The 13,361-nt window shown below is 41.0% G+C and overlaps 1 protein-coding gene across 1 annotated transcript in view; it reads left to right on the plus strand.

Annotated features, from left to right (window-relative positions):
* The window catches only part of CEBPZ (CCAAT enhancer binding protein zeta), a 25,945-nt gene continuing 12,584 nt past the window's right edge, over positions 1-13,361 (plus strand). The window contains exons 1-8 of the mRNA XM_008174262.4: positions 1-147; positions 1,068-2,593; positions 4,126-4,357; positions 6,214-6,388; positions 6,633-6,721; positions 7,335-7,388; positions 9,289-9,391; positions 9,503-9,571. Coding sequence (XP_008172484.1) covers positions 1-147; positions 1,068-2,593; positions 4,126-4,357; positions 6,214-6,388; positions 6,633-6,721; positions 7,335-7,388; positions 9,289-9,391; positions 9,503-9,571 — 2,395 coding nt within the window. The remainder of the gene's footprint in view (positions 148-1,067; positions 2,594-4,125; positions 4,358-6,213; positions 6,389-6,632; positions 6,722-7,334; positions 7,389-9,288; positions 9,392-9,502; positions 9,572-13,361) is intronic.

The following is a 13,361-nucleotide window of genomic DNA, read 5'->3' on the forward strand; positions in this document are numbered from 1 at the left end:
ATGCGCGGTGTGGCAGCAGCCTGCAGCACAGTGATGGCGGCGCCGGCGGTGGTCGGTTTGAGGGAGCTGGACGAGCCTGATGATGAGGAGGATGGAGCCGAATCCGGTTTCACGCTGCAGGAGGTGCTGCGCCTCGGGGGCACCAAGGTGAGAAGGCGTCGGGGAGGGACGGCAGCGCGCTGCTGGCACGCGCATGAGCACGTGGGGCCCTGAGAGGGCGCAGTTCCCCCTCCTCCCCCGTGGCTGGGGGGCCGGGGAGGGGGACGCGCGGGCCTGTGCCCCACCCCTCCCCGCGCGTGGAGTGGGCCGCCCGGCCGGCGCGAGGGCTGACGCGGGCTGGAGTCGGTAGAGGGAGGCGGAGGCGGAGAGGGGTGCAGCCGGCAGGCCGGTGACCCTCCCCCGCGCACCGATCGGGGGGAGAAGCGTTTTGTTTATAAATGTCTGGCGGGCAGCCGCTATGGGGCCTGTAGCAGTTCCCAGCCAGAGTCTCTCTTCTTGCATGTGTAACAGTCTTGCCCGTGGTCCCCTGGTACGCGCCTGTCCTGTGTGATCACTGTTCCACTCTCTGAATCCCCAAACTGGCCCATGAAGGAAAACCACAGCCGCAAGTGAGGTTCTTACCCACGAAAGCTTATGCTCCCAATATGTCTGTTAGTCTCAAAGGTGCCACAGGACCCTCTGTTGCTTTTTACAGATTCAGACTAACACGGCTACCCCTCTGATACTTCACAGCCTCCTTGACACTCACGATGAGTGTTTTTCCCTCTGTATAAAAAATAAAAATATATATATGGAAATATACCTATCTCATAGAACTGGAATGGACCCGGAAAGGTCATTGAGTCCAGCTCCCCGCCTTTACTAGCAGGATCAAGTACTGAGTTTGCCCCAGATCCCTAAGTGGCCCCCTCAAGAATTGAACTCACAACCCTGGGTTTAGCAGGCCAATGCTCAAACCACTGAGCTATCCCTCGATCCTGTATATCATTTGTACGGCACTTGTTAATGTAGCTGTTCGCCTTTATAAATATTTGATTTTTGTGTGTGTGTGCTTTTGCTTCATACAGCAAGATTATATCATGCTGGCTGCTCTGGATGAGACAGAGGACCTGGTGGATGGTGGTAAACAAGGAGCAATTGATGACCTGAGACAAGGTGAACTAGAAGAATTTATTAAGTCACTAGGTGTTTGCAAATATTCAAAAAATATCATGGTGGTAGAGGAGAATGAAAAAAAGGACAAGGCAGCAAAGAAAGAGAAAATCAGCAAAAAGGAAACCAGCGCCTCTTCACTAGAAGGAAAGAAAGAAAATCAAGTCAAAGAAAACAAAGGAAAAGCACAGATAAATAATGGCAAAGACGGGAAGAAGAAGCCAGCTCAGCGTAATGAAGAGCACATTCCTACAGTGCCAGTGGTAAAGAAAGAGAAACAAGAAGAGGTGTTTGAATTTCATGCTAGGCAAGTACTGCTGATCAAACCAGGGGGCAAATGGTATGATCTGGAGTACACCAATGAATTCTCTTCTGAGCAACAAAATCAGGTGTTCATATCAAAGTATAAAGCCTTGGCCCAAAGACTGTATCAGCAGGAGGCAGACCTGTATAAGAATAAGACAAATCTTCAGAAGGGGGCCTCCTCAGCTTGGATGAACAATGTTGTGTCATCAGGTACACTAGCTGACAGAATGGCAGCCATGACTCTTCTTATCCAAGATGGTTCCGTCCACACTCTCCAATTTGTTGAGACCTTGGTGAACCTTATCAAAAAGAAGGGCAGCAGGCGTCAGAGCCTAATGGCTTTGGATACTTTCAAGGAGCTTCTCCTCTCAGATCTTTTACCAGACAATCGTAAACTCCACACTTTCTCTCAACACCCTTTCAACAAACTGGAGAAGCTTTCGAGTGGCAACAGAGATTCAAGGGACAGGCGATTGATATTATGGTACTTTGAGCATCAGCTGAAACACTTGGTGGCAGAATTTGTGCAGGTATTAGAAACACTGACTCATGATTCTCTGGTGGCAACTAAGGCTCGAGCCCTTGCAGTTGCTTATGAGCTTCTCTGTAACAAGCCAGAGGAGGAGAAGGCTCTTCTTGTGCAGCTGGTAAATAAACTGGGAGATCCTCAAAACAAAATAGCCACCAAAGCCTCTTATCTTCTGGAGACCTTACTTCATAAACATCCAAACATGAAAGGAGTGGTGTGTAATGAAGTGGAGAGGCTTCTCTACCGATCAAACATTAGCCCGAAAGCTCAATATTATGCAGTTTGTTTTTTAAATCAGATAGTCCTCAGCCATGAGGAAAATGATCTGGCTAACAAACTGATAACTCTATATTTTTGCTTTTTTCGGAGTTGCATCAAGAAAAAAGAAGTTGAATCCAAAATGCTTAGTGCTCTACTGACTGGGGTGAACAGAGCTTACCCTTATGCTCAGATTGGTGATGAGAAAGTGAAAGAGCAGATGAACACCTTGTTTAAGGTGCTACATCTTGTGAACTTCAGCACCAGTGTGCAGGCCCTGATGTTGCTTTTCCAAGTAATGGACTCTCATCAGACTGTATCAGATAGATATTATGCAGCATTGTACAAGTAAGTGATTGATAAATTCTCTGACTCGGTGATCTAAATTTCATTTTACGAAATGGTAACTGTTAACTAAAAATACTGTTGTTGAAGCACTTGATTTTGTCATTAATGGCCTCTCTGGTCAGCTTCCAATCTTGCTGTGCTAAAATTTCTGATGTTTGTTATTAAATGCTTACCTATGTGTCCATCCCTCCTATAATGCACATTGTACAGAGTAAAGAAATGGCAATTGACATGACAGTCACACAGGTCATCAAAACAGAACATTTAAACTTAACCCATCGGTCATGCATTGTTTTCCAGTTGCATGTTTTAACTCCATACTTAAAGTTTGAAACTTACTGATGGTCACCTTCTTCTGTAACCTGTATTCTAGCTGTCTGATTTTTCTTTTAATAACAGTTTGCCTAAACTCTTGTATCCATACTTTTGTGGGGGGCAAGATGTTGAGAATCCATGGGTTCTCAACCAGGGGCACACAGAGGCCTTCCACAGGGCGCATTAACTTATCTAGATGTTTGCCTAGTTTTACAATAGGCTACATAAAAAGCACTGGCGAAGTCAGTACAAACTAAAATTTCATGCAGACAATGACTTGTTTATACTGCTCTACATACTATACACTGAAATGTAAGTAAATACTATCTTACAATTGATTTATTTTATAATTACATGGTAAAAATGAGAGAGTCAGCAATTTTTCAGTAATAGTGTGCTGTGACACTTTTGTATTTTTATGTCTGATTTTGTAAGCATGTAGTTTTTAAGTGAGGTGAAACTTGGGGTACGCAACACAAATCAGACTCCTGAAAGGGCTACAGCAGTCTGGAAAGGTTGAGAGCCACTGAGTTAGACTATGCTAGAGGCTCTGCATTTTAAAACCATCCTTTTTGCAGCTGACTGTTAGGAATTCCCTTCAAAACCTTTTTATGTCACTTCTTAACTGGCCAAGGATAGCCACTGATTAATCCAAGGCACTCATATTCCCCTTTGTTCCTCTTTGTGCAAAACATGCTCCTTCTGCAGTGCCTTCCAGCCCTAGTTGACCTGAAGAATAAGACAGTGGAATTCTGATTTGGCATGAGGTGTTTGGCCTGACTGTGGAGTGCTCCAGTGGGCTGATCCTTTTCTTTCCACTTTTTAAAATAGTTGTTTCTGTTCTTTGAAAGTGTGAGGAGATTATATAGATCAATTTAACATATTCTTTTTGACATTTAAAAACCCGATCATGAAGTTTTGCTTTCTATTGAGACATGCCCAAACTTTTCTTACACACAGGTTGTTTCTCTGTCACCTGACAGTTCAGAAATGTGTTTTTCATGTTAAATATTTGTATATAGATGTCCCAACAGTTGTCATCATTAACAATTCAGTATTCACTGTACTATTTTCCTATACAGTAGAATAAGAACTAACTACTCTTTTAGATACCACTGTGTAATATTAAAAGGTAAATGTTAATACTAATGGTAATAACGCTATAATAGATAGATAAATAGAAGCAAATGTTGCTTATAATCCTATGTTTTCCACAGGAAGCTGCTGGATCCAGGGTTAGCAGCATGTTCCAAGCAGGCCATGTTTCTTAATCTTGTTTACAAGTCTGTGAAGGCAGATGTTGTGTTGCGGCGGGTGAAGGCCTTTGTGAAAAGATTACTTCAAGTCACCTGTGGACAAATGCCACCATTCATTTGTGGAGCCCTGTATCTTGTGTCCGAGATTCTGAAAATAAAACCAGGATTACGAGTTCAACTACAGGATCATGTGGTATAGTGTGACTTTTAACAGCTTCTGTGATATTGTGTTGGGTCTCCACTTACTAGCTTTGATAACACTAAAACCTTTGGGTTTTTTTCCAGATCTGTTTTTCTTGACAAGTGATTCTGGTCCCTTTAGCTTTATTAAATGTATTCATGAACTTCTCACTAGGAGTAACTAGTAATAGTTGATTTCTCATCTGGTCTTTTCCTTAATATGCTCCAACAATTTTATATGTGGCAAAAAACAGAACAGATTTGTATTCTAGGCAGGCCCAGAGGCTCTAGTCAGGATCAGGGGGCCTCACTATGCTAGGTGTTATGTAGTAATCCTGCCCCCAAGAGGGCTATCTAAATAAACATTTATTTGTGTTTCACATATTTCTTCCTCTCAGTCCTCTTGGCTTCACCTTTGCTGCTTGACTCAGCTTTTCCCCTTCAATTGTGCCTGGAATTGCCTTCCATGTGCCTTCTCTCCTCCTTGAAATTTACTTTTTCCAGGAATATTTCCGACTTTATTCTCCTTCCCAATAATCTCTCTACATCTTTACATTTCCTGACCAATTTTTCCTTGACGTGTGTTTGTCTTGTCTAATTTAGGACCCAATTCTGCTTCCTTTGAAGTCAGTAGGAATTTTGCTACTGACTATAGTGGGTAAAAGATCATGCCTTTTACTTGTAAGCTGTTGAAGGCAGGTATTTTGTCATTATTTTGTAAAGCACTGTAAATTATATTTAGAAATGTTCCAGCATCAATGTTTTGACAAGAAATAACTGACATGGTTTGATCAGCGTGTCAACCATTTAGCTTTCACAATTCTTTATCCACATCTAAGAATAGGTTAGGCAAGCATATTTCATACTACTTGGGTAATAATTTAAAGTTCTCAGTGGATTACGGGTTGCTATGGAATTACTTCAAAGGTAATCTGCACATATTTTGACAGAATGATGTAAAATAAGGGTATACTTTGAATATAATCCCTGAACATTGCAAGACTGGTGATTTGCAACCACCACGAAAGCCTACTGGATCATGGAACCTGTTCTCTTCTGCACTAGAGATTGGAGGAATGGTGCCACTAAGTCCTGTTGGTTTTTATTGTGTGATGTTATTTTGCCTTTTCTCCCGTTTGTGCCCCCAGCATTAAGCTGGCCCCACGCTCCTGTGGGATTCTCTGATGGTTATGACATGACCAGCTTAGTAGTGTATATTTAGAGATTTCCCTTGCGTCTGCTTATACTAGGAAAGTGACCTGCTGATGGTCATAATTTCCATCAACAGATTTCCCTGATTCCACCCCTCTGGCTGCTAGTGTCGAAAGGGGCCAATCCATTTTCAGTACCATTACAGAAAGTGCCCTAGTTACTAGTGGAATGTAGAGTGCTTAGTATAAAGGTGTTGGAAAGAGTTTTGTCTCCAGCAGCCAAACTGTTTTCAAGACCGGTAAAGAGCAGGTCAGGGAGAAGACATTTAACAGTGGGATGTTTTCCTAGGCCCATGGTGTTAAGAGTCAGTGATACTATGTTTCAAGTAATGTGGTAAGAATAAAGTAAGTTATACATACACTGACATGCCAAGTGCCCCTCTTACCACTGTTTGAAATATTAATAGATTTTGAAGGCCAGAAAAGACCATTACGATTGTCTAAACTGACCTGATGCATAACACAGGTTATAGAATTTCACCCTGTAATTCCTCCATAACACCCAATAACTTAAATATTTACAACACCAAGATCACTTTGTTTATATTTTTTTAGGTTACCTTTAACAGAATTATGTAATCTTGTCAAACTGAATTCATAACCTATTATTACTACTATATAGAAATGGAAACAAGTCATGAAATAATGTTTTACCTAGGAGTCTGAAGAAGAAGAACACTTTGATGACCTGGAAGAAGCTGAAGAGGATGAGGAAAAGTTCACAGATGCAGACAAAGAAATGGAGGCAGAAAGAAAGAGCATGATGGAAAGTTCTGTCAAAGCAGATGATACAAATTCAGCAGCCTCCTGGGTGCATCATCAGAACATGGGCGGTAAATTAACTAGAAAATCTAAGTCATATTCAGCAATATTGTTATCTTCTGGTACATTGATCAGAACTCATAGTGGAAGAATAAATTAAAACATTACTGTTAATCTCTAAATTAGTCTGATCCAAAGGAGTCAACCTTCAAATAGAAGATCTCTTCTATAATTTGTTTTGAATATAAGTTATGTTCCCTTATGTTTATATACATGTATGTTTGAAGAAACTTAAAGCTTTTGTGCTTGCTTCAGGTGGAAAGAATTCAAGTTGCTACGATCCATTGCACCGAAATCCATTATTCTGTGGTGCTGAAAGCACAAGTCTTTGGGAATTAAAAAAGGTAAAGTGTTCTTATGACTTTGTTTAATTGTTTTTTATGCTAAGGCCCAGTTAAGCAAGAAAACAATTTGGCTTTAATGTCATGGACTATGGACTTATCTTTGCTCAAACTCACTCTTAAAATTTCACAAAATTCAATAACAGATAATCAGGTTGGAGTAATATTGGATGAAAAGGATATCACTTATTCATATTTAACTTGCATAGATTACATGTCATGTCAATAATTATACCGGGTCTGTGGAATTGCAACATTTAGATAGAGATTAGAACGATAGCAACAGATCTTTTCCATGCTCTTACATTTGCATAGTTTTTTGTACTGAATAAGGTTGTAGTACAAATAGTTATAACAAGCTTTAATCTTTATTTTGTAATAAATTCTTCAGCTATTCTCAGGCAACACAAATCAGACTTTCTTTAATTCAAAGTGGCTATGATTTGTGTAGCAAGTAGCTGAACAAAATTCTAGATTCTTACAATGGGGACATTCCAAGATTCTGCTAAGACATCATGTATAATGTTGCTGTAGCAGTAGACAAATGGGAGAGGCTTTTGTTTTCTGATTGCACACATCTTTTAAGCAGAAATATACAAATGTTTTTATTTTTTAGCTTTCTGAACACTTTCATCCATCTGTGGCTCTTTTTGCAAAAACTATCTTAGAGGTAAGTAATTTACCATTCCATAGTGTGAAATTTCCATTTTGTATTGGCATGACAAAGACTGGTGAATCACAAGTATAAAACTTAATGGAATAACTAGGGCCCCAACTGTCTGTGGTTTACTAGATCTAAACTTTGTAGCAGGGCTACCTGATTTCTGGGAAGTAACAGCATTGAACTCTGCAAATATAGCTAGAAATTCTGCGACATCATGAATTAGATGGTTAAAATAAAAGTTCAAAAAGAGTGTTTTTATGGATTTAAATATTTAACCTGAATGAGAAAATGCTTAGGAGGAGCCAATATGGATGGCTTTTTCTTCATAAGATCACATTTCCACACAGAGTGGGCATGGCCAGCTGAGGTTTCACAGACCTGGCAACATATCCTCTCCTTTTTGCACTGACATTTGTTGCTATGGTTTGATGAACTTTATGCAGATTAGTAGGTGTCTCATCCCACTGACTTTTCTATTGGGTTTTCTTGGATTTGGGTGCAGATGGAGGATGAATTTACTTTTTTCAAAATGAATTTACTTTTTCTGCCATATGGGATTCATTGCTCTTCTTTTGTTGCCTAAATGTATATAAATCTCTTAATGGAATTTATTTCCTCAAAGAATAAGAGAGCTGTGTAAATTTGCAAAATGTTTAACCTGCTTGGTTCTGGTATATAGACTTCAAGGATTAGGGGCCTCTTCCTACCAGTCCTTGCATAGCATTTTGATTGCAAAATGATCTATCTGTTTGTATTGGTAAATTGAGGAATCTTACTTTAATTTCTTGGAAAGTCAATGTGCACTTCCTTTTAAAAAGATGTTTCCATGTGCTCATAATATAAGAATCCCACTTCTCTAAACTTCAGCTTCAGATCCCTAATTGAAATGCTGTAATTCTTATTATGAATCCTTTCAGTTAACTAAACCAGGCTGAAAGGTTTGTGTACTCGAAGGAAAGTTGTGTTAATTGAAAGTACAGACCTATATACATAGTACTGTAACTGCTCTCACATCTTGACTTATTTTTTGAGATGCATTTTTGTCTAAGGGCCTTTTTAGGCATATTTGTCTACTTGCCACCCCTGCATATTCTGCATAAGAGCGAAGATACCTTCTCCAGGCTTTTCCAGTTTTCTCTATCACTTAGTCTCCTGATAATGTCCTCTGAGTCTCTCTTCTTTTAAAGTTGTGGTTATAAAGGATTAGCTCCCAATACGTGTGAACTGGTTTTGTATTAATCTAAGACATGTACAGTATGGTGGTAGAAGCCAAGTAAATGCATGTCACAAATACTAATGGTAGAAGAGATGAGAAGTGTTCATATAAATCAATACTTGGATAATATTAATGTTCTTTTTATTTTGAGTGCTTTTCACAAAATGACAATGTAGTCAGAACAAATGCTTTTTATGGCATTATGGTGTTTGATACTGTGCTGAAGTGAACACATACAGTGCTTTTTAAAAATACACTTTTTAACTCTGAGATTTTGTTTTGATTGTGTGATAGCTAACTAGTGCTGGGCATAGATTTTTTTTTTTTTACTATGATATATGCACCTTCTTATCTAGAGGACTTTAAAGTTTGTAATTGATCAAGAGCTTCAAAGTCTATGCAATAAACCCATAACAAGGCTATTGGAAGGTATCATTGAACTGTTGCACTGGTCAAGAGCTGGTGAAGGTGTCCTAAAGCTAAGAAGAAAAATAAAGCACAGAAATTGAGACTCTGAAAAGAAATGTATTAATTTACAGGTTCACATAATTAGATATCCTCTAATTTAGTTTAATATTGTATTCTTTTTGTTTAGTGTCCGTTTGATGCTAGATCTTTATGTAATTTGAGTTCATTTCTTGTGTAGTTGGAAATTAAGACCTTGATGGTTTTTGGCTTTGTTTCTTCCAGGGTGATTACATTCAATATGCAGGTGACCCTCTACAGGATTTCACACTAATGAGATTTTTGGATCGCTTTGTGTACCGAAATCCCAAACTTCATAAAGGCAAAGGTGGGAACCTTTCTATACATTATAGGACATGATCTTTATTGTTGATATATGTAATGGTAATGTGAAACAACACATTTTTATTACATTTGATTGATTTGTGTTCTACCACAGAGAACACCAGCAGTGTGGTAATGCAGCCAAAGAAGAAACAGTTAATGAATGATGTGCGTAGTCTTGCTGGTAAGTGGAAACATTTCCAATTGAAATATTGCAATGGCAAAGGAATAATAATGTTCGTGGTGGTGCACATAAGGTGGTAAATGTCTTTTGTGTGTAGTTGTTGCCTTCAATATACATATCTGTACCCCATGCCATGAACATTATTTCTGTTTCATCAAGAAAATAATAACAAAAAGAAAATTGTTCTCCAGAGGCAAGCAAGTGATATGTGATCCTCTTCAGTCCAAGCTTCTTACACATGAATATGTATGAAATGTTCACAGCTCAAAATTCAGGGCTGTTAAACCACCTTATCAGCAGGGGGTGCACGCCTATCTGATAGAGGCATAATGGTCATAACTGTCTCAGCTATCATATTCTGTATCAATGAATAAGAAAATCCTGTAGCCTTTGCTTCTGCACATGGCTTGGTTCAACACATTTCCTGATGCACTTTTTTACTGTTTTTTTTTAATTTTTCTTTATGCTTGTAGTTCATTCACTGCCAATTTCTTTATAGTGAAGTAGTTTCTTTTCCTTAGGCAATCAGTGAGCTGTTGCTCTCTGGTTAGCCATCGTAAAGAGAAATGCACGTTAGCAAAGGAAGGGGTAGAACTACTGAAACAGCAGACGTTGCTGTCCATGAAACCCTGAGAGACCCTATGGGAATATAGCAAATGGAATTATTTTTGTAGTTTTCATGTGCAGGACAAAGCTTTCTCATTTGTTTTATGAGATGCTGCTTCAATAAGAGGATCTGGGGAGAAAAATAGTCACATAGCTCATGAAAAGGATGGAAAATAGCAGAATAATTGGCTCTTGTGACAAACATCCCTGCCAGCCATGTGTCACTAAGGTAACTTGGGATGTCCAGCCATGCTTATTGAATGATGGGTGCAGTAACTGCCAACAGTGGCACATTAAAGGCATATTCTGGATTTCTGTGATTTCCAGTTTCCCTAAGAGAGAAGCCAGTTGCACCAGAGGCCTTGAAAGGCACATGAATGTGGAAGGAAAATGGGGGTAGAGGAATTAAAAAGGGGGGAGAAAGATTGGAAAAGAGGTGAGCCTCTCTGTAGCTAGTCATGGCCTTGCAGGGCAGTAGGGAATAGCAGAGATCCTGCTTCACCCTCCTTTTCTTTCCCATTCATTTTCCAGCAAGTGTAACGCAGTTATTGACAGATCCCATGCATCTTTTTCTACACTCTCCTCTTCTACTGCTAGAATGTATTTCCTTCCTCTCCTCTTCTTATTTCCAGCTGAATTCATGAGGGTTTAAGGGGCTCATGAAAATAAAGCTATGTTCACATATCGGTGTGTTGGATATTTTTAAAAAAAGAACTTCCTAGATAAAAAAAGCTTAAGCTAAAATTGTGCCATTGTAAAATATATGTATATTTAAATCCTTATTTGACTATTGTATTTATATTAAAATAAAGAAATAAAATTTGAAAGTCAGGAAACTCAGTTCTACAATTAACAGCCATATGGGTGACCTTTATATCAACACCGGTACCTACCTACCAGAAACTCCTTTACTCCTCACCTTTTACCCCTGAGGGAATTATGCGCCACTGGATGTGCGCAGAATTAATGTCTGCTGCAGATTTCTTTGCTTCCTTGCAGAAAAATGACTTTCTGACAGGGAAGCAAAGGGAAGCCGCAAGAGTGGTCACATGCCCCTCCCCAGCAGCGTGGGTGCATTGTTTCGGGCATCTGGTGCAGCTGGCGGAGAGGTAAATCACTGTGTGGAAGTGGGGCTGGGGACGATGCCAGGTCAGACCCATCCCCTGGACACCTGTGCATCTGGATCCTCCCCACCCACGCACACCCCCTCCCCCAATGGAGTCCCCTGTAGCCGGACCCCCCACCTCCACGCACCTGGCTCTCCCCAGCCCCATCCAGGGCTGGGGACACCCTGGCCAGTGGCTCCTAACTTGCGCCAGGCTCAGCTGCTAGTCCCAGTTGGGCTGGGGGAGGAGCATACTTCCCCTGCATGGAGCGCCTGGGGCTGGGTCAGACCCACCCCCAGAAACCTCCCCTGGCTCTGCATCCCCCTCTCACATCCTGCCTCCATCACTCCTCAGTTGTGGGGGGATCAGTCACTGTATGGGGAGCTGCTCACCCATCCACCTGACCCCCACGCATCTAGACTCCCTTCCCCCTGCTGAATCGGCCACTACCTGACCCCACCTTTCTTAGCCCCATGCCCACACACCCAGACCCTGCCGAGCCCTAATGACCTTCACCTGGACCTCCCTTGCAGAGTTCCATTGCACCCGCACTCAGAACCCCCCCGCAACAAGCCCTCTGCACCCAGATCCCCCCCCGCACCCAAATCCCCCCACTGAGCCGCCTGCACCCAAATTGCCCCACGCAGAACCCTCTCACCCCACACCTGGATCTCCCCACACTAAGCCCCTCCACACTTGGATCCTGCCGGGCTGAGCCCACACCTAGCATGCATGGCGCAGAGGGGCAAGGCTCTGGGGTGTTTCTGGGGCAGGCCAGCCCTTGCACTGTGTCAGGGTCAGGTGCAGCCTCACTGCCAAATCTGTATCCTGGGCGGGGGGGGAGGGAGGTTGCAGGGTGATCTCCCACCTCTGTGCAGCCAGTGGCCTGTGCTTCCCACTGCCATGCTGGAGCCACGTTTATTTATTGACAAATTTGGAGAATTTTAAAATATTGTGTGCAGAATTTTTTATTGATTTATTTTTTGGCACAGAATTCCTCACGAGTAATCTTATCTATTTTTCCACTGCTGATAACTCTCCTCTATGTACTGTTCCAAGAAATGTCCTCCAGTTCACTTGACCATTCAGAGCAAGATACACAAGTGTCTTGCCGCTTATCTATGTATGGTACAAAAGCACTTGCTGTCATCCACCATTCTAGAGAACCCTACCTGCTTCATTCACCCTTTCTATTCTGTATCTACCTCATCCATGCTCCTCACTTGGCTCTAATACCCTGCCCTTCAGAAACTGCTCTGATGTGTGCTGCTTTAGATCCAGTTTATGTAAGATGGGTAGGGTCGGGCCACAATTACTGAGATGTGTTTAGAATATTGTTACAAATTCACTTGTTAGTGATGTGAATTATTTAAATAATTTCAGAACTGCTAATGGTGCAACAGCATACTCATATTCCCAACAGGAAGATGGGGTTGGGATACAGTCAGAGTTAAGGTTGTTTGCAGAAGCTTAACTAAATGTCTTGCTTTACAAATATTTGTTTTAGTTACAACATTCTAATAATTAACTGTTTAAAATGAAATGAGGTTTTAAACACTTAACTGTGTGTGTAAAATATTATATAAGTTTGTGCTGGATCTCTCGTTTCAATTCATATTCCTGTTCCCAAGTTATCATATAACCACATTTATTCTGTCTAAATGACTTAAATAGGAAAGGTGATTTAAACCTCCTAGAACCATTATATAATGATTTTAATCGCATTAAGATCTGTCCATAAGAGTATTGATTACTATGTAAAATTCCTAATCTGCAACTATTGTTAGGATTAGTAGGCATCTTTGTCAACATTATGTTGGTAAGATTCTTTCAGAAATAGGCCAGCTTTTGTCTGGCCCTGCTCCTTCCAATGCTTAAGGGCAGGGTTTGGCAGCAGGAATGGATAGTAATGTAATGAGAAGGGAAAGGGATTATAGTAGTTCATTTAATGTGCAACAACAAAGAATGAAATCCTTGGGCTACAGCTAAAACTCTCCCTTCCCCCCCCGCCCCAAATAAACAAATAGTCTACACCTTTGCTGCTGAAGATAGTTGCCATGTCTTCTGCTGAAGGATTT

This window comes from Chrysemys picta, chromosome 3, assembly GCF_011386835.1.
Source record: "Chrysemys picta bellii isolate R12L10 chromosome 3, ASM1138683v2, whole genome shotgun sequence".
Lineage (NCBI taxonomy): Eukaryota > Metazoa > Chordata > Testudines > Emydidae > Chrysemys > Chrysemys picta.